General features: G+C 46.1%; 1 protein-coding gene across 2 annotated transcripts in view; it reads right to left on the reverse strand.

The window, feature by feature from the left end:
- Window positions 1-7302: 7302 nt before the first annotated feature.
- The window catches only part of GPR45 (G protein-coupled receptor 45), an 81300-nt gene continuing 65106 nt past the window's right edge, over window positions 7303-23496 (reverse strand). For both annotated transcript variants that reach the window (XM_030828006.1, XM_030828005.1), the window contains exon 2: window positions 7303-9444. In XM_030828006.1, coding sequence (XP_030683866.1) covers window positions 8081-9382 — 1302 coding nt within the window. In that variant the 5' untranslated portion in view covers window positions 9383-9444 and the 3' untranslated portion in view covers window positions 7303-8080. The remainder of the gene's footprint in view (window positions 9445-23496) is intronic.

Below are 23496 nucleotides of genomic sequence, written 5' to 3' on the forward strand. Positions count from 1 at the left end.
GGAGAAAGGACTTTCTAGTGGCCTAGACTGGCTGCTTCCCAAGAGCCCCTTCAAATTCCAGAGAGAATTCCAAGGCCTTGGGGAAAAAAGAGCCTCCCATTTCAGATAGTTTCAAAGCAAATTAAGCTTCCCATTGTTCCTTGTGCATTTTTAAAATCATTCAGTCTTGTTTATCTAGTACAGTGAGCTTAGTGACCCTCTCATTATGGTGTAATAAGGCATCTAAAGTCTTCATGAGACCACCGCAAAAATGCCAAAAGGAGGAAATATGGCAGCACTATTTTAATGAGGGAGGAAATGAGAAATATATTCCTCCAAAGGACCATGAATAAAGAACAGTAGGACTTTCTTTTAAAAAATGCTTCCGAAAATGAGCTTGGTTATTTTTCCTAGACAGGAATAGCTGGCAGAGGGACAGCAGATGCCAGAGGCAGCAGGAGAGAGAACGGAGATGGAACATAGAGACCCAGGGCGAGTAATTTGTTCTCATTAACTGGGCCTTGGGGATCTTCAGGAGTTTACCTGAACACCTGGGAGGCTGAACTTGCATATCAGTGCCCTCAGATTGGTGGATGCGGAAGGTAAAGTTCTGGTCTTAAGTGTTTCTCACACAGATAAGTTCTTTCCGTTCTTATCAGACTAACTAAAAGAAGTCTGTGCTGCAGCTCCTACTGGTTCCTTCTTTGACCATGGCAATCTCTGGTACCTCTCCTATTCCTAGAACACCTTGTTCCCTGCTCCTCCCAGATGAAGGGGCAAGACAGCAGAAAGAAAACTGGAACTCTCTGCTAAAGTAGCCTTGGACACCAGCCCATAATAATGCGCACACCTGTGCATGCACGCGCACACATGCACACACCATGCTTTTGCGTACAAACATCCTTCCATTCTTTTTTTTTTTTATTTTTTATTTTTTGAGACAGAGTCTCGCTCTGTCGCCCAGGCTGGAGTGCAGTGGCGCGATCTCGGCTCACTGCAAGCTCCGCCTTCCGGGTTCACGCCATTCTCCTGCCTCAGCCTCCAGAATAGCTGGGACTACAGGCGCCCGCCACCACGCCCGGCTAATTTTTTGTATTTTAGTAGAGACGGGGTTTCACTGTGTTAGCCAGGATGGTCTCGATCTCCTGACCTCGTGATCCGCCTGCCTCCGCCTCCCAAAGTGCTGGGATTACAGGCGTGAGCCCCCGCGCCCGGCTTTCTATTCTTACAGAATCCAGATGCTGACCTGCCAGTGAAGTTTCCCAAGCCCTCCGTCCCCTGGAATAGTTAAATTATGGTGCCCTGGCCTGAACCCCGCCCATACTCTGTGGTGCTCCCTCTGTGCCATGGCCACCAGCCTCCACCTTTCAACAGCCAGAGCATTGAAACTACCTTCCTTCCTTTAATGTAATCAAATTCTTGGGCAGAGTTGATCGTAATCAGTGTTGACTGTTTGTTATTTTAAATAGTAATTTTTTTTCTTATCCTGGCAAAGTTCATCTCCTTATGGCTCCAGATTTTCAGTCTAGTTATTTTATGTCTCCCATTGTTTGTGTCTAAAAGGTTAAATGTGGTGCCTTTTTTTCCTTACCACAGGCATAAATGCATGCATTTTCTGTGTTTGGATGTAGGACTGTGTATGTTGGGGGCTGGGGTAAAGAGAGAGGCAACCATCTTTGGCTGATGTGTTAGACATAACGCTTACTTTACAATAAACAAAGGCTCCTTTGTGAAATTTGTAATTTGTATGTGTTGCTAGGATCTCCTGTTTTTAAAAATTGTGTAATGTTTTGGCAGACACTGCCAGGTGTCCACCAAATCCTTCCCATCTTTTTTTTTTTTTTTTTTTTTTTTTATTTAGATAGGATTTCTCTCTGTTGCCCAAGCTGGAGTGCAATGGTGCCATCATGGCTCACTGCAGCCTTGACCTCCTAGCCTCAAGTGATCCTCCTGCCTCAGCCTCCTGAGTAGCTGGGACTGCAGGTGTGAACCACCACATTTGGCTAATTTTGGTATTTTTTTTGTAGAGACAGGGTCTACACTATGTTGCTTAGGCTGCTCTTTAACTGAACTCTTGGGCTTAAGCTATCCTCCTGCCTAGGACTCCCAAAGTGCTGTCCTTATAGATGTGAGCCACTGCGCCGGGCTCCCATCTTCTTCCACAGTAGGTTGCAGCTGGGCAGATGGCCTCCCGATGAGGGACTCCATTTACCAGGCTCCTTTGCAGCTAGGTGTGGCCGGAAGCCTCTGCTCTTGGTGGTGGAAGACCAGGGTGGAGTTTGGGGTGTCTTATTGCACATGCTCCCCCATCCTCTTTCCCCACCTCATGAGCTGGAACATGGAAGTGGCTGCAGCCCAGTTACCATAAAGATAAGGACAGTGCCCCGGGGACAGTGGGAAACTAGATGGAAGGAAACTGCATCCTAAACAACCATACAGAGCAGGGCACCCGCCTGGCTGCCTGGGCTATTAATCGGAGGGAAACAAAATTTGTCTGTTTCAGTCCCCTTAGTGTTGGCTGTCTTTGTTACAGCAGCCTTTTACCCAATCTGCCTCCACCCTCCTCTTGCCTCTCTGCATTCCCAGACAGGCTCCACAGTGCCCTGGGGACCTCAGAACAGCCCTGAGAGCAGCGATGTGCACCAGAGGCTGTGTTTTCTAGGCATGGGAATGGGTTGCATCACACATCCATCTCATCCCTCTGTGCAGCCCTGTGAGGCCAGCTTACAACCTAGGGAGAGTTTTGAATGGAGTGAAGTGGTGCAGTTGAGGCCAGCAAGCAGAATTTTGCTCTTTAAAGCCAAACTCATGCTCCTGGCTTCTGTGGATGTGGTGCTAGTGTCAACTGAACCCTGAAATCCTAGACCACGTGAGGATGAGGAACGAGTCTGTGATATTATATATTTGGTCTCTGCCCCTGGTTCCTGGCCTTAGTATCTCCAGAGTGGTAAGAGTGTCTGTTGTATGCTAATGAGATGACTGGTGGCTGGGGGCCCCTAGGTGGCTTCAGGAGGAGGGCTGATCACTAGAAAGACTGTGGCAGGATTAGAGGGTTGGGACTTTCACTCCACCCCTAAAATCTCATGAGAAGAGAGAGGGGAGAGAGGCTAAGGTTGAATTGATCAACAATGGCCAATGATGTAATCAGTCATGCCTATGGAATAAATCCTCCATAAAACCTGAAAATGTCTAGGTTCAGATGGGCTTCTGAGTAGCTAAACGTGTGGAGGTCCCTGGTGGTGATCCAGGAGAGGGCGTGGAAGCTCTGCACCCCTTCCCACATGCCTTGCCCTGTATCCCTTGTAATAGCTTTGTAATTAATATGGTTTTACTTTGTCCCCATCCAAATCTCACCTTGAATTGTAATAATCCCCACGTGTCAAGGGTAAGGCCAGGTGGAGATAATTGAATCATGGGGGTGGTTTCCCCCATACTATTCTCATGGTAGTGAATAAGTCTCATGAGATCTGATGGTTTTATAAAGTCAAGTTCCCCTGCACAAGCTCTTTGCCTGCCACCATGTAAGAAGTGACTTTACTCCTCATTCGCCTTTCGCCATGATTGTGAGGCCTCCCTAGACCTGTGGAACTGTGAGTCAATTAAACCTCTTTCCTTTATAAATTACCCAGTCTTGGGTATGTCTTTATTAGCAGTGTGAGAACAGAGTAATACAGTAATACATGGGTAAACATAAATAAAGTTCTTCCCTGAGTTCTATGAGCAACTTTAGCAAATTAATCAAACCTGAGAAGGGGGTTATGAGAAACTCGCATTTATAGTCTGTGGGCCAGAAACACAGGTGATCACCTACTTGTGATTGGCATCTGAAATGGGGGTGGTAGTCTTGTGAGACCAAGCCCTCAACCTGTGGGATCTGACTCTAACTCCAGGTAGGTAGTGTCAGTATTGAATTGAATTACAGGACACCCAGCTGCTTTCCACTAGAGAGTTCCTTGCTTTTTTGTTGTTTTTTGTTTTTTTCCAGAATGACCAAATAGCCATTTTCTCAAAGAACTTTCCACCCTTGCCCCAAAAGAACAAACCTTGGCTATCAGCAGGTTGGCAGGGCAACTCTAATGCCTCCGTGTCTTCAGCATCTACCATGGACTCAGCCTTGGACTGGATCCTTTACGTGCATGATTTTGTTTATTCCTCACTGTGGTCTTCCGGCTGGGAGTATTTCTGCCATTTCAGAGATGAGGCAGGTGGGGTGCAGGAATGCCGTGTCCCTTGCCCAGAAAGCCACAGACAGCGAGGTACCCTGGGGTTCAGACTGTCCTGTTTCAAGCACATACTCCACATCCCCTGTGTTTCCATAAGAGCAGAAACTGAGCACTGGGCACTCCTGCAAATGTGAGGGTTCTGGGGCCAAAGTTCCCAACTACATGAACAAGGGAGCTGAGCAGTGTTGAAAACACTTAATGCAGAAGGTTTTTTTAGTAAAAAAAAAAAAAAAAAAAAAAAAAAAAGCACTCACCATGACTTGTGTGCAGGGAAAATACACCCAGGGCTCAGTATGGCAAAGTAAGAATTGATCTAGGTATTTGCTGCTCATCTTGGTCATCAGAACATCCTAGGGAACCTTTGATTTTGTTTCAACCTGACCTTGGGGACTACAATTCAAGATGAAAAGGTGGCAGATTTGCAGGAGTAGTTACAAGTAGGAGGACACTTCTGAGACTTCCTTGTGTCTCATTTTTAAGGCAAGAATCTCCCAAGGATTGCCAGTGTCTGCCTCCAGGGTTATTATCATGGTCAGCCAGTTTCTAGCTCTTGCCCAAGGCCCTACAAGGACAATTTAGTTGTTAAGCTGCCCAGACTTCATGCAGAGTCCAGGGTTTGGGTGAACCACAGGACTAGAGAGAAGATGCAAAAATAATAATAATAATAAATCAATGGATTGGGCACGGTGGCTCACGCCTGTAATCCTAGCACTTTGGGAGGCCGAGGCGGGCAAATCACCTGAGGTCAGGAGGTCAATATGGTGAAACCCCATCTCTACTAAAAATACAAAAATTAGCCAGATTTGGTGGCACACCCCTGTAATCACAGCTACTCAAAAGGCTGAAGCAGAAGAATCGCTTGAACCCAGGAGGCGGAGGTTGCAATGAGCCAAAATCATGCCACTACACTCCAGCCTGGGTGACAGAGTGAGACTGCATCTCAAAAAAATAAAATAAAATAAAACAATGAAGCAGTGCTTATCCTGCGAGTCTCAGGGAAGAAGACCAGAACCAGATATCTTGATATCTTAGGAAATCAAAGTTCGTTAAAAGTACAAGCAAGGCCAGATAGGATTATGAAAGTGGCACACTGCAAGTCAGAGAAGACTAACTGGCTGGAGTGATTTAGCAGCATCTTATCTTTAGTCTTTCCAGCTTTGCTAGTAACTTTCAGGCTCTAGACTTCCTGAAGTCTTTTGTCTTATTCAGGCATCACTATGGCCTGAATATTGGTGTCTCCAAAGCTCATGTGTTGGAAACTAATACTCAATGTGATAGTATTAAGAGATGGGGCCTTTGGGAGGTGAATGAGATTGGTGCCCCTGAAAAGAGGCTTGAGGGAGTGCCCCTTCCCTTTCTGCCATGCGAGGATACAGCAACAAGGCGTCACCTAAGAAGCAGAGCACGAACCCTCACCAGACACTGAATCTACCTATACCTTTATCCTGGACTTCCCAGCACCCAGAACTGGAAGAAATAAGTTTCTGTTGTTTATAAATTACCCAATCTAAGGCATTTTGTTGCAGCAATCTGAACAAACTGATATAGGGGTATTGGGTATTGGATCCTGGGCTTAATATGTATGGTCTTGGTGCAAATTTTGGCAAGAACATAGGCTTATACACTGAAAGAGCAATAATACTTTATTTAAAATATATACAAAATTATTACTTTGAAACATATATATTACTGTCCAACATACATCATATAACACTGATTGATGTAAATTTTGGTACCTTCATTTATTTAGTTGTGATTTCTCTTTTGTTCAAGGCTCCTGAAGAATTATCCGAATTGCCCACCAGAGGGGAGGTGCCCACAGGCTTGGTCCCCTTGGTGGCTCGGCTGTGCTGTTGGGCACTGCTGGGGCCCTACAGCCCTGATCCATGGAGCTGAAGGCAAATCCCCACCTTGCTGGGGAACCTGGGGACACAGAATTGATGGAACCCACCTCCATCGGTCACACATCAATTGCTCATCTTCTCCCTCTCTCTCCATCTGGGTATAAACAGGGAGGGAGGTGAGGGGGAGCAAGTGTCAATTATCTTCTTAACCCTCCTCTGGGCTGAAGAGGAGGGTTAAGGGAAATTATGTTTTTCCTTTCATCCCCCTTTCTTCTCTGCCCATGTTACCACTACTGCAGGAAGAAAGTATGAGAAGGAGGAGCTGGCTCTTAATGCAGTTTAGAAAGAAATGGGAAGTGAAGCAAAAATGGGGCTTCTGTGCTCTTAGGCTGAATTTGCGTTACATGATCCTGAGATAAATCAGACAACTGCTTTTGGGCATGGCCCATGCCTCAGTCATCACTATCTCCCCCACAGTGCCTTACACCCAGTAGGCACTTAATGCATGCTCTTTGCATGGGTGAATAAATGAATGCAGGGGATCTGATGACTATAGACAGGAAACACACATTTCAGAATCAGAGTGTTTGAGAGATGAAAGGGGACATTGGAAATCATCTAGATCGGCCTCCTCATTTGGCATATGGGGAAACTGAGGCCCAGAGAAATGAGGAGAAACGAACAAGGTCACATGACTAGTTCCTGATAGAGTCAGACCTGGAATCAGATTTTCTAAATCTCTCCTTAAATTTCCCACCCTCTTCAGATCTGGAACAATAAAGAGAGCTCAGTGGGCTCCAGTGCTATGCCCTGGACTCAGGACCCACATATACCAGTGTGGGGACCCCGGTGGTGGCCGAATAGGGCACAAGCAGAGAAGCCCCCTTTGGGCAACTTCACTTCTGGGATCTGGTCCCAGTAGGTAAACAGGATGGCAGCAGTGGATCTGAATGAGGTAGGAGAAACACAGAGACCAATGGGGACCCCGAGAATTGGGCTCGTTGGTGCTGCCCCTGCAGCGGGTCCAGTGCTGAAGTGGATTTGGTGGCTCAAAGGGCTCTGGAGCTCCAGGGTGTCCAAAGGAAATGTGTAAACTAAGCCCAGCCTGCTCACTGCTGACACTGAAAGCAGGTCGCTACAGATGCTTGCTCAGCGGGTGAGCTATAGCACACTGGAAATGGATGGGAGGAAATCGAAGGGAGGCAGGGAGAGGGGTGGAGGGAAAGAGGGAAGGGCCAAGGGGCTCTCCAGTAGACAGGGAGGCCTAGTGGCCTCAGGGTGCAGGGACGCGGTGGGCCCAACAGGTGGGGGGCGCTGGGGACATGCAGGAGTTCCCGGATGTGCTTCTCACTTCAGCTGGGCTGCCCAGGACCTTCTCTGGGCTTCAAGCCTCTGAGGCCTCCCATGCGTCATTCCAGGGAGCTCAAAGCACAGAGGCTCACTCTGCTTCCCCGTGTGATTTTGGTTTCTTTCTAGAAAAGATACTTAGGCGTGGGAAGAAATGCACATCTGATCAACATAAAGAACCTCATGTGAGTCCCCACACACCACAAACATCAATAGCTGAAGAGCCCTGGTGTCAAACAAAATGAATGAACACCCAGGAGCTCACACCTACTGGGGTTTCTCAGGGTTTCTCTTGAGCAGGTGCAGAGAGGGCTCTCAGGGCAGGTTGAAGCTCCTGTGACTGACTGGTCCTCCTGCCCCACACTCAACCAGCTTCATTCCCTGTTGCCTGCTTCCTCCCTTTCTGCCCAACTTCTGCACTCCCCAGCCCACTCCATTTTTGCCTTAATGACTTTGCAGTTCCCATCAGCCCCATATTTGGCTCTTCTGCAAAGAGAAACAAAAATAATTCATCTTGCCAAAATTTGAAATTTGGGAGCTGCAGCTCGTCTGATTACAAATGAGTACCTTTGTGCTTAAATAGCCACCACAAAGTGCAGACTATGACCAACATGCCAGGAAACAGAGCAGGACAGACCCATCCTGGGACTGGGGCTCAGCTGCCCCTTCTCTGTGGCCCCCGATCCCCTAAACCGCAGACTGGTTTTCATTGCACACGTAGACTGTGCTCGGCTGGATTCTCCTTCGGATCCGCTCAGGCACTTTGGGGAGGATTTGGAAGGTCTGGGGCAGCAACTCTATGCAGGCCTCGCGGAATTTTTTGATTCTCCAGCAGTAGACGATGGGGTTGAAGACGGACTTGAGGTAACTGAGCCACAGGACGCAGGTGCTGGTGGCATAGAAGGAGGAACCGCAGTAAAAGCGCTGGCTGAACACAGACAGGAGGCTGTAGACGGAGTGGGGCAGCCAGCAGAGGGAGAAGCCCACGAAGAGGATCAGGATGGTGGTAAAGGCCTTGGTCTTGAAGCTCAAGTCCACGCTGACCTGTTGCTGCCGCTGCAGGCGCCGCAGGCCCGCCCTGGTGAGCTGCCTCAGGTCCAGGCTGTCCGACTGGTTGTGCACGCGCACGGCGTTCTTGCGGACGGTGTTGAGGATGCACATGTAGGCGCACAGCATGACGCCAAAGGGCGCGAAGAACACGGCCACCACCAAGGTGACCACGTAGGCGCGGTCAGCGGGGAGCTCCGTGTAGCCCAGCACGCACTGTGGGGCCCGCGCCGGCACCTCCACCAACGTCCAACCCGTGAGCGAGGGCCCCGCGATGCAGAAGGACAGCACCCAGGAGACCGCGATGATCACCTTGGCCCTGCGCGGGTTCAGCTTGTCCTGGCGCTGGACGATGATGAGGAAGCGGTCCACGCTGATGATGAGCAGGATGGCCACGCCCTCCAGGACAAAAAACCAGTAGAGCGTGGCTGAGAGGCGGCAGAAGTGGTCCCCAAAGTGCCAGCGCACGGTGATGAGGGTGACGGCGGTGAAGGGCATGCAGCAGAGGGACAGCATGATGTCAGAGAAGGCCAGGGTGGCCAGTAGCAGGTTGATGGCCGAGCGCATAGCCGGCCTCTGGTACACAATAATGCAGACCACAGTGTTGCCCAGGAACCCCACCACCGTCATCAGTAGCATCACTATGGCCAAGGAGATCCTGAGGGGTGCGGGCAACGGGGTGGACCCGGAGTCCGAGGCGTTGCTGGTGTTCAGCAGCAGGTATGGGTAAGCCTCAAGGGACGTGCTGTTGCAGGCCATGGTGGAGAGACCCTTGGAGCTGGGACAGAAATGGCCGGGAGGGCTCCCCTCAGCGCTTCGGTGGCTGCCATTCTTTGTCTGCTGGCTGCATCTTCCTGGATGTCTGTGGACCTCTGGGGCACTGGAATGGTCTTGGGGAGAAATGTCCGTCTTTGTGAGCACTAGCTGGGATTTGCGATTCATGGATCACATCCTAAGCATCTCTGCGGAGAGCGACTGTGTGCACAGCTTCGTGCTTGGACACTCTGTAGTGGACGGCAAGCAAAAGTACAAAAGAGAAGGGAGTTAGAGTTTCCAAACGCATTGAAGAAAGCAGGCGTTTAAGCTTTATAGGTGTTTCTAAACAAGTTTATTTACCACTTGGGACAAAGCTTCGTAATCACAAATATTGTCTGAGTCTTGTCAAGCAGCCCAGAAAAACCTAATCAGCTCTCCTCTGAGGAAACTGAGGAAGTAAACTTTGTAGTTAGCGTTTAAGTAATAGCTTGAGTTTTCAGCAACCTGTCGGAACGAAGCCTTGGTCTAGCCAACTAACGTTAGAATCCTGCTCCACAAGAGAAAGGTTTTGCTTGTTTCATTCTCTGCTATCTCCCAGTACCGACAACAGTGTCTGGCATGCAGTAAGTGTCCAATGGATACTTGTTGAGTAGATGAATAAGTGATAGTTGATGCTGCTGCTATAATATTTGTTTAGCTTTAAAAAAAACCCACTTCATCGAGAAATGACTGACATGTCAAAAGCTGTACAAATTTACCTCTCAATATACCAGAAACCCATCACCACCAAGGCCAAAAACATATCCAACTCCCCCTGCCAAAGCTCCCTCCTGCCACTTTTCTAGTATTATCATTTTGTTTTGGTGGTAAGAACACTTCACCTAAGATCTCCCCTCTCAGCAAATTTTAAGTATACATTTTTAAGTTTTAATTTTTTAAAAGAATCGTAAGTCTGTTTGTTTAACTTTATTTGATAAGTGTAAATTCACATGGAGTTATAATAAGAAATACTATGGTGAAATTCTGTGTGCCCTTCACCCAGTTTTCCCTAATGGTAACATCTTGGATAACTGTGGGGGCTGCTACACTATTACTTCTGGAAGCACAGATTTTTGGAGAAGGGAACTTTCCCCAAAGGTAAGGCCCTTTAAAATACAATGTTAGCTGGGTGCAGTGGCTCATGCCTATAATCCCAGCACTTTGAGAGGCAGAGACAGGAGGATTGCTTGTGGCCAGGAGTTCAAGACCTGCCTGGGCAACATAGAGAGATCCCATCTCTACAAAAAAAAAAAAAAAAAAGAGCCAGACTTGCGTCTATAGTCCCTGCTACTCAGGAGGCTGAGGCAGGAGGATTGCTTGAGCACAGAAGTTCGAGGCTGTAGTGAGCTAAGAAGGTGTCACTGTACTCCAGCCTGGGTAACAGAGTGAGACCCAGTCTCTTAAAAAAAAAAAAAAAAAGTAAATGAAATGAGCTTTTATTCCTTACATTCTCGATAAACTTGCTTTCACTTTCAAAAAGATAAATATAATGTTAATTTTAATTTTGTCTCACTGACGTGGCAAGAGCGTGTTCAGTAGCTCAGGTCTGAAGTCGCATCGCCTGGGCTGGGGGAAATCCAGCCTGCACCATTCATCCACTCTGGATATCTGGCTGTTGGATGCACCTCTTCTTGTAAGAAACTTCTCTTTTCTAAATTCCTTGTGGTCGTTGTTACAGATAACTCACACTGAGAGGAATGTGGGCAATGCAAGAAGCCAGGAGGCCTCAGAGCAGGCTTAGAGGACCTGGGAGTGGCAATGTCTTGGTGATGCTATACCTCAGTTTAGACCCAACCAATCCTTGGTCTTCCTTCCCAAACACACCCAGAATGGGTTCATCTCTCAGTGGTGGGCACTGGTATCCAAACTTTATCTGAGCTATAAAAATCAGAAACCTGGTGTGTTAATTTATAAGTGGGAATTATCTCTCATTCAGACCAAAATTATGACCCTTCTTTATCTCAATTTTATGATCTGTGAAATGGAGGTAATTACATATTTACCCCCAGAGTTGGTAAATGTAATGTGCAATGTGTGGTAAAAGAAGGGCATTGATAAATTAACTCCATCTCCCTCACTGTTTCAAGTTTAGGGGTTTCTGTCTCTTGGATTAAATTGCAAATTTGTTGATGGCAGGAACCATGACATGCATGTAGGAAGCCCTAATGGATTAAGCTCCTCTTGGAGCACAGAATAAGGGATCACTGAGAAAAAACACGCTATCATGCATACATGTGCCTGTCAATCTTAGCTGATAGTGAATCCTTCATCTGCACTCTTCTCTATGCTATAAACTTAGATTTTCCCCACAATGATAATTACAGAGAGTGATTTCATGCTTAACTAAAGGAACAAATAGTGCAAGGTATTTTTTTTTAATGTGTATGTCTTGTGGTTGAATCTGATTAAAATTATTTTGGCTTCTGGACAACAACCTGTCTTAGATATTTTAATTTAGCATTTTGGTCACAGTCCTGTTGTTAATATCTGAATCAACAGTGCTTTTATTACAAGGGACTAGGGCACTAAGATCTAAGTAAAAGGTAACAAGTGAACAAGAAATATTCTGCTGGTGTTCTTGGAGTAACAGCAGTTACCATCTCCAGCGGTTTTCACGGTGAGAAATGGGTGCCGCAATATGAATTTAAAGCTGCGAAAGAAAAGAGCTGGGAACCGAACCGTTTCAAGGTATTTGTTTTAGTTCCTTTCCAAATGATCTCACCCTGGAACTGGGAGGCTGTGCAAGTGTCAGGAGGTAAATCTTCATCTCTAACTCAAGTGTGATTAATCAACTAAGGAAAGTGTGACCAGGCTGTGTGCTGCTGTGCGCCATGGTGTGGCTAGCTGTGCACTGGCAGAGGCTTCAGTGAGCTGTGTCCACGCAAAAGATAGAAGGTGCTTTCAGCAAAGCGGACACGTGGCCACCCATGCATTGTGTTTACTGCAAGGTTTTCTAAAGGCTTCCCTCAGCATCCTCACGCCTGGCAAGAAGGCAGGGAAATTATGAAAGGGAAGCTCAGATACAGTCACGACAAGCTCCAGTTCAGCAAAATAGTGACCAGTGGAGCCGAGACTGGAAGCTGAGACTCCAAGGGAAAGATGATTCTGTGGTGAGGACGGTGGCTTGGGGAGGATGACTTCACGTCTGTGACACTGACAAGCATGGGGAAAAGAAAAACCATCCTCCCACCCCCGAGCTACACCAGTCAAGGTACAGACAAATTTCAAACAAAATCCCACTCTGTTCTCCTTTCCCGGTAGGTGAAGAATGGGCTTCTAAAAACTGACCTTCAGCTGGGCGCGGTGGCTCACGCCTGTAATCCCAACATGTTGGGAGGCCGAGGCAGGCGGACCACGAGGTCAGGAGATCGAAACCCTGTCTCTACTAAAAATACAAAAAATTAGCCAGCGGTGGTGGAGGCCGCCTGTAGTCCCAGGTACTCGAGAGGCTGAGGCAGAATGGCGTGAACCTGGGAGGCGGAGCTTGCAGTGAGCCGAGATTGCGCCACTGCACTCCAGCCTGGGCGACGGAGCGAGACTCTGTCTCAAAAAAAAAAAAAAAAAAAAAAAAAAAAAAAAAAAAAATGAACTTACTGAGGATGAGGGAAAGAACCTTTGTCTCTGCTCTCCAAGTAGGACAACTCTATGTGCGACCACGAGGGGGCGCGCTGGGGCAGCCTCAGGAGGCTTGGAAGTATCAGTGTCTGGCCTGCCAAAGCCTTTCTTCCTCCCTCCCTCCCTCCCTTCCTGCCTGCCTCCCTTCCTTCCTTCCTTTTTTCTTCCTTCCTTCTCTCTTTTTTCCTTCCTTCTTTTTCTCTCTCATTTCTTTTATCTTTCTCTGTTCTCTTTCCCTTTTTCTTTTGCCAACTTTAAAAGTCTTTTTATTATGTTAAATTTCAAACATGCAAAAATAGATAACATAGTATAGCAAAGCACCACTTGGCTAAGCTTTTCAGCTGTGTTCCCTCCATTTCCTTCCATTTAAGCTGGCACTTCCTGGTCCCCATACACCTCCCGTCCAGGCTTTTGTTTCCAGTACGGTGGGGAGATCTTGCCAGGTTTTCTTGGGGAGAGGAGGCCAGGCTGTGAGTGGCCTCGTGAGACAGGCATGAGAGGGGAAAATGAGGCCCAGGAGAGCTTTGAGGCACTGGGGGACACAGTGGAGATCCCTGCAGCAGCGCCAGGGCAGCTCTCCAGGACTCCACCGTCCTCCTAAGGCCTGGTCAAGTGGGGATTCGAGTGGCCTTCTGCTCGCAAACTTGCATTTCAGGTAGCAACTCTCATCTTCGGCTGGGAATATGTTTGGCTTTAAGTAGTCAGGAAGGAGAAGGTAAGAAATATCTGTCTCCCTTTCCCATCCTCAAGATCAGGCGTGAAGACGATCCGCCGGACCCTGATTGCAGCGGGGAGGGATAATGCCTGGCGAGGGGCGAAGGCGGGCAGAACCAGAGAGACCTGCTGAGGCACAGTCGGGGCAGCCGCGTGGCAGGGAGCCGAGGAGCAGCGGCGATTGCCACGTGGAGGAAGTAGACTTCCTGGCAACCGGACGGTGAGCCCCGCGCGACCTTCAGCAAGAGCGCATGCCTCTCCTTCCTCCCAGCGCTGAAACAGAATGGTCGAAAGGCACTGCGTGGCGACGGCAGAATGGATTATTGTGTCTGAGGTCCCGTCCCGTCCAGAAAGCCTACTGCATCACTGTTAGGTGTTCAGGAAAATGACGGAATCTTCCCCACCTTCAAATCCCACATGCTATCGTATCCTCCCCAGCAACTCCACTCGCCCCCTGTGACACTACCCCTGTCCCTCCAGCAAAAGCTGCCCTGGGCTCGTCCTTTTTCCCACGTGGCTTCAAAGCTGCCCTGGGCTCGTCCTTTTTCTCACGTGGCTTCGTCTGTCGGAGCATCCATTCCTATTGGCCCCTTCCCCAGCTCTGCGTCGAAAGGTGTTGTGTGCATCCCGGTGCCTCTGCACCTGGACCCTGCGGGATCGAGGCTGCGCCCAGGTGCGTTCCGGGGGTGGGGCTGCCAACCCCTGATCCGCGAAGGAAACGCTCATATGCGCAGTGGGAGTAGGCGGTTCTTTTGGAACTGTTTTTCACAAACATTAAGAAAAAAGTCAGGTACACACTACACACAGGTACATCTACATTTTAATTATCAGATTTGGAATTATGTATATACGCATTTTCATATATATGTACATCTGATGGAATTTGCTTTCTCTCTGCTGGTTCTATTTCAGCCAAATGGTGGGAAATTCGTTGGGCTCTTTCTCCATAGTCTTTAATATTGCTGCAGGTAAAACCAATTGGTTTTGTGATATTGGATTTTTAATCCCTGCTCCAGAAGAACATATTGGTTCAAAAATGCCAAATCTAAGAAATGAAGTCAATTTTGGCAGATGGGGAAGCTAGGAACAGCCCTTTGCTGTGGGAACAGCTTGACTCTGTCATTACCTGCAACCTTGTCACCTGTCTTTTTGATACAAACTCTCAAACAGATGGTATATTTCAATTTCAATAACTTTATTGGCGGTGAAAAAATATGCAAGAGCTGCCAAAAGTAATACATCAAGTAGCTGTGTTTAGAAACAGGTGTCGTGCCACGTGTCTTCACATCAAAGAAAAGTGAGCTGAAAGGAAACAGATTTTTTATTCCTCGACTTGAACAAGGTTATTGGGGAGAAATTTTCAAATAGAACACAACTGGGAGGTCTTTTAGTGAGGCAAATCTTCATTGCCTATTCTTCTTAGTAATGGCTAACGTTTCTCGTGTGCTGATAGCACGCCAGGCTAAGCCCCTTACATAGCTCAGTGGTCATGAAGCTCGGCCCCGGCGTCTTCAGCATCCGCATCACCTAGGAACTTGAGAAAGGAAAATTCTCAGGGCCACTCCAGACCTACTAAATTAAAAACGCTGGGACGCCAGGGGGCGCAAACTGCATTTTAATAAGCCATCCAGGGTAAATATTCTCAGTTGTAGGAACTACTGACATGGTTTCTCTCAATTAACCCTCACATTGACTCCTCTTTACAGATGAAGAACTGGATGCACAATTATTTACCTAGAAAGTATATTAGTAGGGTCCTGCATTAGAACCAGACGGTCTGACTCCAGGACCCATGCCTTAACCCCTAGGCTATGCAAAGAGAGGCCACTCAGATAATGATGTAACTAGCAGTTCCTATCAGACTTTTATATCAGAAATAAGTCAGCATTGGGAGCCACAGCAAGGATGTCTTTCAGCAGGAAAGGTAAGATGTGAAGGCCGTGGGTGCAGGTCCTGTGTGTGGGACTGTCACAGGGCTACGGGTATCTTGGCAGGCACTCAGGACATAGGCTGCCCTCGGGCCTGTAGGACCGTGTGTACATCTGATGCAGGAGCTTTTGCAGATGCTTCTCAAGCAAATGTGGATGAGACCTATTTGTCTCCTCAAGTTTAAAATCTGCTGGCTGTCGAGAATGTAGGATTTAACGCCAGACCCATGGGAGATGTAGGGTGGCTGTGAGGATTCAGACACTATCTCATCTCTTTGTTCAATCCTTGGTGCTTCCCCACCCTTCTAAAGTCAAGACTCGTATAGAAAATGTTATTTGTAGGGCACACTACAGTGACCGACTGCAGGCCTGTGCTGCTGCTGGCAGGACTAAGAGGTTACTGCCTCAGACACCCCAGCAACCCATTCATAGCTCCAGAGCCTTGCACACCAGCTGGTGGCTGGGAGACTCTAATCTTAGAGTCCAGCTTGAAGATTTCAGGCCCCTACACATCCACACAAATCTAATGATGACTGAATTGTTGCTCTGACAAAAGAAACAGTAATAGGCAGTATTAGAATAAGACTTTAAATATACAAAGTGCTTCTAAAATGTGCTTTTACTTCTTTCTCACAGCCACTAGGATGATACATGACTATTGCCATTTACAGATGAGGAAACTCAATCAATGCAATGAGATGATTTGCTTAAGCAGATACAAATGGAAGAATGGAAAATCGAGTCATATCTTCTCTTTTACTCTTCAACTCTTCCCTCCTTCCTTCTGTCCTGGGTAAGCCCCATGTTAGTGGTACCCACTCAGTGTATGTGAGGGTTTCATTGTGTGGACAAATTTATTTCTACAGATTCAGATAGATTATGACTCAGACTGACTGCCTGTGCTTGCTCTGGTTATGAGAAAGAACAATTGATTATTTAAGAACTTCTGAAAAGTCCAAAATAACCCACAGGATGGCCATAAAATACTCATTTTTAAGTATCTTTGTGCTACCACCTTTCTTTAGAGCAGGGGTTCTTAACCCCTGGGACCACAGACCAGTACCTTTCCCTGGCCTGTTAGGAACCAGGCCACACAGGAGGAGGAGAGTGGAGGGTGAGCGAAGCGTCATCTGTATTTACAGTTGCTCTGCATCACTCACATTGCCACCTGAGCACCCCCTCTGGTCAGATCAGCAGCATTATTCGATTCTCATAGGAGTGGAACCCTATTGTGAACTGTGCACATGAGGGATCTAGGTTGCGCACTCCTTATGTGAATCTAATGCCTGATGATCTAATGCCTGATGATCTGCTGAGATGGAACAGTTTCATCCCAAAACCATCCGCTCCTGGTCCTGTGGAAAAATTGTCTCCCAAGAAACGGATCCCTGGTGCCAAAAGGTTGGGGACCACTGCTTTAGAGGAGGCCAAAGCATATAATTAACTTGGGGTCACCAGCTTCCAAATTAATCCTTGAGAATTTTGTTTGTGCATTTTACTATTAAAAGCCAACTTATTCACTTCCTTTCTTAACTAATTTAGAGGTGTTGCATCTAAGGTAGGGTTTTAAAAGTCCCTGAACCATGTGGGAAGACTTTGCTAGAGGCACAAAGCATATGGCGCTTGTTTAAAAATGGAGCTTTATATTTTAACAGAATCTGAGACAATTAGCACTTTTTCAAGATGCTAAAAAATAATACCTGCCAATGTTGTGTTTCTCCAGGTAGAGCATGTGACATCTCAAGTAGCCTATACCCAGGGGCTCCCGGGACAGGTGCGGCTTACACAGGAGAAAAACCCAGTACTGACGCATCAAATTTCACAGGGCTGCTTTATAAAACCTGTTTCCTTCTCCAAAATTACATCTGCAGGGCCCTCTACTACACTTTGACCTGGCTTTCTCAAAAACTAATTTTAAACTTATTTGTGCATTTTTTTCTGACATTTTATGCCCTAATTCTAAACAAACAAACAAAACCCCTAAGCCTGGTAAAAATATACTTTTTCATTTTAATGTAAAGAAAACAGACACGGCTTACATACTCTAGTAAAATTACTTTTGATATTTGAATTTTTTTTTTTTTTTTGAGACAGAGTCTTGCTCTTGTCGCCCAGGCTGGAGTGCAGTAGCGTGATCTCGGCTCACTGCAACCTTCACCTCCCAGGTTCAAGCTATTCTGCTGCCTCAGCCTCATGAGTAGCTGGGATTACAGGAGCCCGCCACCACGCCCGGCTAATTTTTGTCCTTTTAGTAGAGATGAGGTTTCACCATGTTGGCCAGGCTGGTCTCGAACTCCTTACCTCAGGGGATCCGCCTGGCTCAGCCTCCCACAGGCTGGGATTACAGGTGTGAGCCACTGCACCCGGCTGATATTTGAATGTTTTTAACAGCTTCACTGAGATCTAGTTTATGTATCATGACATTAGCCCACTGCACATGGACAATTAAATGATTTTTAGCCAATTTAAAATGTTGCACAACTATCACCACAATCTGCTTTGAGGACATTTTCATCACCTCCAAAAAGATCCTTCATGTTTGTTTGCGGTCAACTGATTGTACTTTTTATAATTGCTCCAATTTATTTTTGAAAAAAGGATTCTTAATATAACCCAAGAACTAGACAATTCCGGTTTTTTTTGTTTTGTTTTGTTTTGTTTTTCGTTTGTTTTTTTTCTTTTGAGACAGAGTCTAGCTCTGTTGCCCAGGCTCAAGTGCAGTGGTGGGGTCTAGGCTCACTGCAACTTCCACCTCGCGGGTTCAAGCGATTCTTGTGCCTTAGCCTCCTGAGTAGCTGGGATTACAGGTGCCCGCCACCATGCCTAGCTACTTTTTGTATTTTTAGTAGAGACTGGGTTCCACCATGTTGGCCAGGCTGGTCTTCAACTCCTGATCTCAGGTGATCCGCCTGCCTTGGCCTCCCAAATTGCTGGGATTGAAGGAGTGAGCCACAGCCTCCAGCCATAACTTGATGATTCTAATTGACAGCCGGGTAACTCTAGCAGCTCCTCTGCCTTCCTACCCAGGCCCATGACATGTGGAGGAGCAAGGTTAGAACATCATTTAAATCACTGAGTCCTTGTGCCCTGTCCCATGTTAATATCCATGATCTGAATTAGGAAGTATTAGTGGGGCAGGAGGTGGGACAAGCTAAACTTATTTACCCATGTAAAGTCACCAAAGTACCAACCAAGATAAAGTCATGATGAACCAATGAAATACAGGAGGAAAGAGGGCCTCCGTAATAAAGTCCTAGTCAAGGCTTGGACTCAAAAGACCGAAATTATAGTCCTGGTTCTGCCTTATAGCCTGGGAAAAATTCCCAACTGTTCAGTTTCTTCTTTTGTAAAATGGTATGAGGGTACCCACCTCACAGAGTTGTTGTGAAGATTCAATATGTAAAAAAGCACGCTGCATATCACAAAACACTAGACAGGGGTAGGGAAGGGTCTTGTGCTTTCTGTGGTGGTTGTTTTTGGAATGGGGGTGGGGAGGACAAAGTCTCGCTCTGTCGCCCAGGCTGGAATGCAGTGGTGTGATCTCGGCTCACTACCACCTCCGCCTCCCAAGTTCAAGGGATTCTTGTGTCTCAGCCTCCTGAGTAGCTGGGACTACAGGCACGCATCACCACAGCCAGCTACTTTTTGTATTTTTAGTAGAGATGGGGTTCTTGCCATGTTGGCCAGGCTGGTCTCGAACTCCTGACCTCAAGTGATCCACCTGCCTCAGCCTCCCAAAGTGCTGGGATTACAGTCATGAGCCACCATGCTCGGCCTGGGAAGGGTCTTTACTGGGACAGTTGGTAAGTTCTGTCCCAAGCACACAGCATGCCAGCTTTTGGGGGCTGTCTGAACCAACTGTGGGTATGTGGGTCCCCTGGGGTGGAGTCCTGAGTTCTTCCTGAACGTTTTGCTTCATAATAAAGTCAACTTTAAATGTTTTAAAAGTATGGTGTTTAATGCTTTGTACAACTTTTCATGATCTCATTACCTGAGCTGTTTCACTCCCATGAGGTCACACAGCATTGCATAGTGAGGCTGAAGCTTGTCACCTGGGTTATCCTTTTGAAATTTCTCCAAGCTGGACTTTTGCCATTCTTCTCTAACAGCAGGTTAGAGCCCTCCAGCTGGCAGAAAGCACATATCCAGAATCCCAAGGAGTGCCAGACCCTTCCTTCCCCAGTACAGTCAGCAGACTTAGCACACTATGCCGTTTTCCTTTTCTGTCACATCAAAAAAAAAAAAAAAAAAAAAAAAAACTTTGATGTAAAATCCTCCTAACTTTCTAAGACACTGGACAAGAAATTAATGTATTAATTTGTTCAGTTAATATTTCCTGAGTAGCGTTACCATGGGGCAGGCATGAGAGAGTCAATGGTGAGCTCTGCCTTTTAGAGCTTTATACTCTGATTTGCTTTTCTCCAGATGTGATCTGCAGATAGCTGCATAAAGATGACACAGGCTGCTTATTGAGAGGGCAGATTCTGGGGCCCCATGGCAGACTCACTGGATTAAAATCCCTGGTCAAGGGGCCAGGACTCTGGTCTCAGAGGACTCTTAGTGCCCCAACCTTTGAGACTGGCAGAGGATGTAACAGCATAGAGAAGTGAAAGAGGCTGGTCTCTGCTGCCTTGTGATGCAAAGAGAATTTATCATCTACAATTAAGAATTGTGGGCCAGGCACCATGGCTCACACCTGTAATCCCAGAACTTTGGGAGGCCGAGGTGGGAGGATTGCTTAAGGCCAGGAGTTGAAGACCAGCCTGGGCAACACAGTGAGAGAAAAAAAATAATGAATAAATAAATAAATAAAAGAATCGTGTCAGACTCCTGATGAAATGAGAAGCTGTAAAAATTAGCCGGGCGTGGTGGCGGGCGCCTGTAGTCCCAGCTACTCGGAGAGGCTGAGGCAGGAGAATGGTGTGAACCCGGGAGGTGGACCTTGCAGTGAGCCGAGATGGTGCCACTGCACTCCAGCCTGGGTGACAGAGCAAGACTCCGTCTCAAAAAAAAAAAAAAAAGATTGTGTCTTATACGGTTGTGCTGGGTGGTTGGCGGGGGTGTCATATGAGCCTGCCTGCACTGAGATCTATGTGCCTAGTTCTACTTCCCACCCCATCGCTTTTTTTTAATAATTGTTTTTGGAGCAGCTTTAGGTTCACAGCAAGATGGAGAGAAAGTACAGAGATTTCCCATCCACCCACTGCCCCACATATACACAGCCTCCTCCATTATCAACATCTCCCACCGGAGTGGTCCATTTGTTACAGCCATGAACCTGCACTGACACATCATAATCACCCTTGGTTCACTCTTGGTGTTGTATGTTCTATTAGTTTTGACAAATGTATAATTTCCAGCGTTGTAGTGTCACAGAGAATAGTTTTACTGTCTTTAACCACCCCCATGCTCTGCCTGTTCATCCCCCCCTACTCCTCAATCCTTGGCACCTAACTGATCTATTCCTGTCTTCATAGATTTGCCTTGTCCAGAATGTCATATATAGTCAGCCCTGTAACCCTGAGCTCCACAACTGTGGATTCAACCAACTTCAGATTGAAAATATTAGGAAAAAAAAATGCATCTGTACTGAATATGTTTGGGTATTTTTTTCCTTGTCATTATTAGTCCCTAAACAATACAGTACAGCAACTATTTACATAGCATTTACATTATATTAGGTATTATAAATAACCTAGAGATGATTTAAAGTATATGGGAGGATGTGTTTAGGTTATATGCAAATACTATGCCATTTTATATCACAGAATTGAGCATCCAAAGATTTTGGCATCTGAAGGAATTTCTGGAACCAATCCACCATGGATATTGAGGAAAAGACTGTAGTTGGAATCATATTTTATGTAGCCTTTCAGACTGGCTTCTTTCACTTAGTAATACGCATTTAAGTTTCCTCCATGTCTTTTCATGATATCACTGAATAATATTCCATTGTCTAGAGGGACCACAATTTATTTATTCATTCACCTACTGAAGGGTAGTGTTATGGTTTGAATGTTTGTGTCCCTCCAGAATTCCTACATTGAAATTCTGGTGCCCAAAATAATGATATTAGGAGGTACAGTTTTTGAGAAGTGATTAGGCTAGGGGGTAGAGGACTCATGAACGGGACTAGTGTCCTTTTCAAAGAGGCCCAAAAGGGATCCCTTGCCTCTTCCTTCATGTAAAGACACAGTGAAGGTGCCATTCTATGAACAGGGAAAAAGGCTCTCACCAGATGCTGAATCTGCTGACATCTTGGTCTTGAGCCTCCCAGTTGCTGGAACAGCAAGAAATAAATTTCTGTTGTTTATAAGCTACCCAGTCTGTCGTATTTTGTTACAGCAATCTGAACAGACTAAGACAGAAATCATGGTTGCTTCCAAGTTTTGATGATTATGAACAAAGCTGCTATAAACATCCATATGCAAGGTTTTGTGTGGACCTAAGCTTTCAACTCCTTTGGGTGAGTACCAAGGAGTGTGATTGCTGGATACTATAAGAGTATGTTTAGCTTTGTAAGAGACTGCCAAACTATCTTCCAAAGTGGCGATACCATTTTGCATTCCCACCAATAATGAATGAGCGTTTCTGTTGTTCTACATCCATCTCAGCATTTGGCATTGTCAATGTTCTGGAGTTTGGCCATTCTAATCGGTGTTTAGTAGTATCTCATTGTTGTTTTAATTCGCAATTCCCTAATGACATAGGCTTTTGGACCATCTTTTCATATGTTGGTCTGCCATTAGTCTATCCTCTTCCATGTCTTTTGCCCATGTTTTTGATCAGATGTTTCGTTTTTATTGTTGAATTTTAAGAGCTTTTTACATATTTTGGATAACAGTCCTTTATCAGATATGTCTTTTGCAAATATTTTTCTCCCAGTCTGTGGGTTGTCTTTTCATTCTCCTGATTATGTCTTTGTGGAGCAAAATTTTTTAATTTTAATGGAGTCTGGAGTCCCTCTTATCAATTCTTTCACAGATCATGCCTTTGGTGTTGTATCTAAAACAAATCTCCAATCTCCATATATCTTCTAGGAATTTTATAGTTTTACATTTTACACTGTGATTTACTTTAAGTGAATTTTTGTGAAGGACATAGGTCTGTGTCTAGATTCATTTCTCTTGCACATGGATGTCCAGTTGTCCCAGCACCATTTGTTGAAAAGACTCTCTTTGTCTTGTCTCCATTGTATTATTGCCTTTGCTCTTTTGTAAAAGATCAGTGGAATCCACCCTCACTTTTTAAGCATCCATCATTTTAAATAGAAAGTGCTCACATTAGGCTGAGGGAGGGGTGATATTTGCATGTTTGCTAGCAAAGGGAAGAGGACATCAGCCGTGGAGTCCCTCCATCCTTCTTGACTATCCAGATACATCCCAGAGAGAGTGGTATGCCTAATGCATTACTAATTAAATGGTTATCTAAGTTACCCAGAAGCCACCCTTGTGATAATGTTTGCTGCTCAAAAGGTTAACATTGGAAGGCTGCTTTGGAAAGCCCAATCCAGGAAGACATGTGCTCTAAGAGGAGGCACTGCAGAATGGTTAGTACTGGGGCTCCGGAGTTGGTTCTTACAACCTGTGTGACTGGAGGGAAGCCCTTTAGCCCTCTCAATTAATTTTCCTGACATATAAAATATAGATAATAATATTCATCACCCAGGCTTGGTGTAAGAAATAAATAATGCACTCTGCACAGTGCTTAATACAGTGACTGTTATTATTACTGAAATTGTTACTAATACATTATTTCCTCTTCCTCCATCCCATTGCTCTCTTTCTCCTCCCCACAATTCCAGGCCCTGTCATCTCTAAAGACTTGATGTTATTAATCTATTATTAATCTTCAGGCCATGAGGGGGCTGCTTCATCTTGTAGCATCTACTGATCTGGCCTGAGTGAGGCCCAATGAATGCTAGCCTCTTTGGCTGGAATCTACCTAGGGTTACCATAACAGATTACCACAAGCTTAAGGAGCCTAAAACAACAAAAATTTATT

This window comes from Nomascus leucogenys, chromosome 14, assembly GCF_006542625.1.
Source record: "Nomascus leucogenys isolate Asia chromosome 14, Asia_NLE_v1, whole genome shotgun sequence".
Taxonomy (NCBI): domain Eukaryota; kingdom Metazoa; phylum Chordata; class Mammalia; order Primates; family Hylobatidae; genus Nomascus; species Nomascus leucogenys.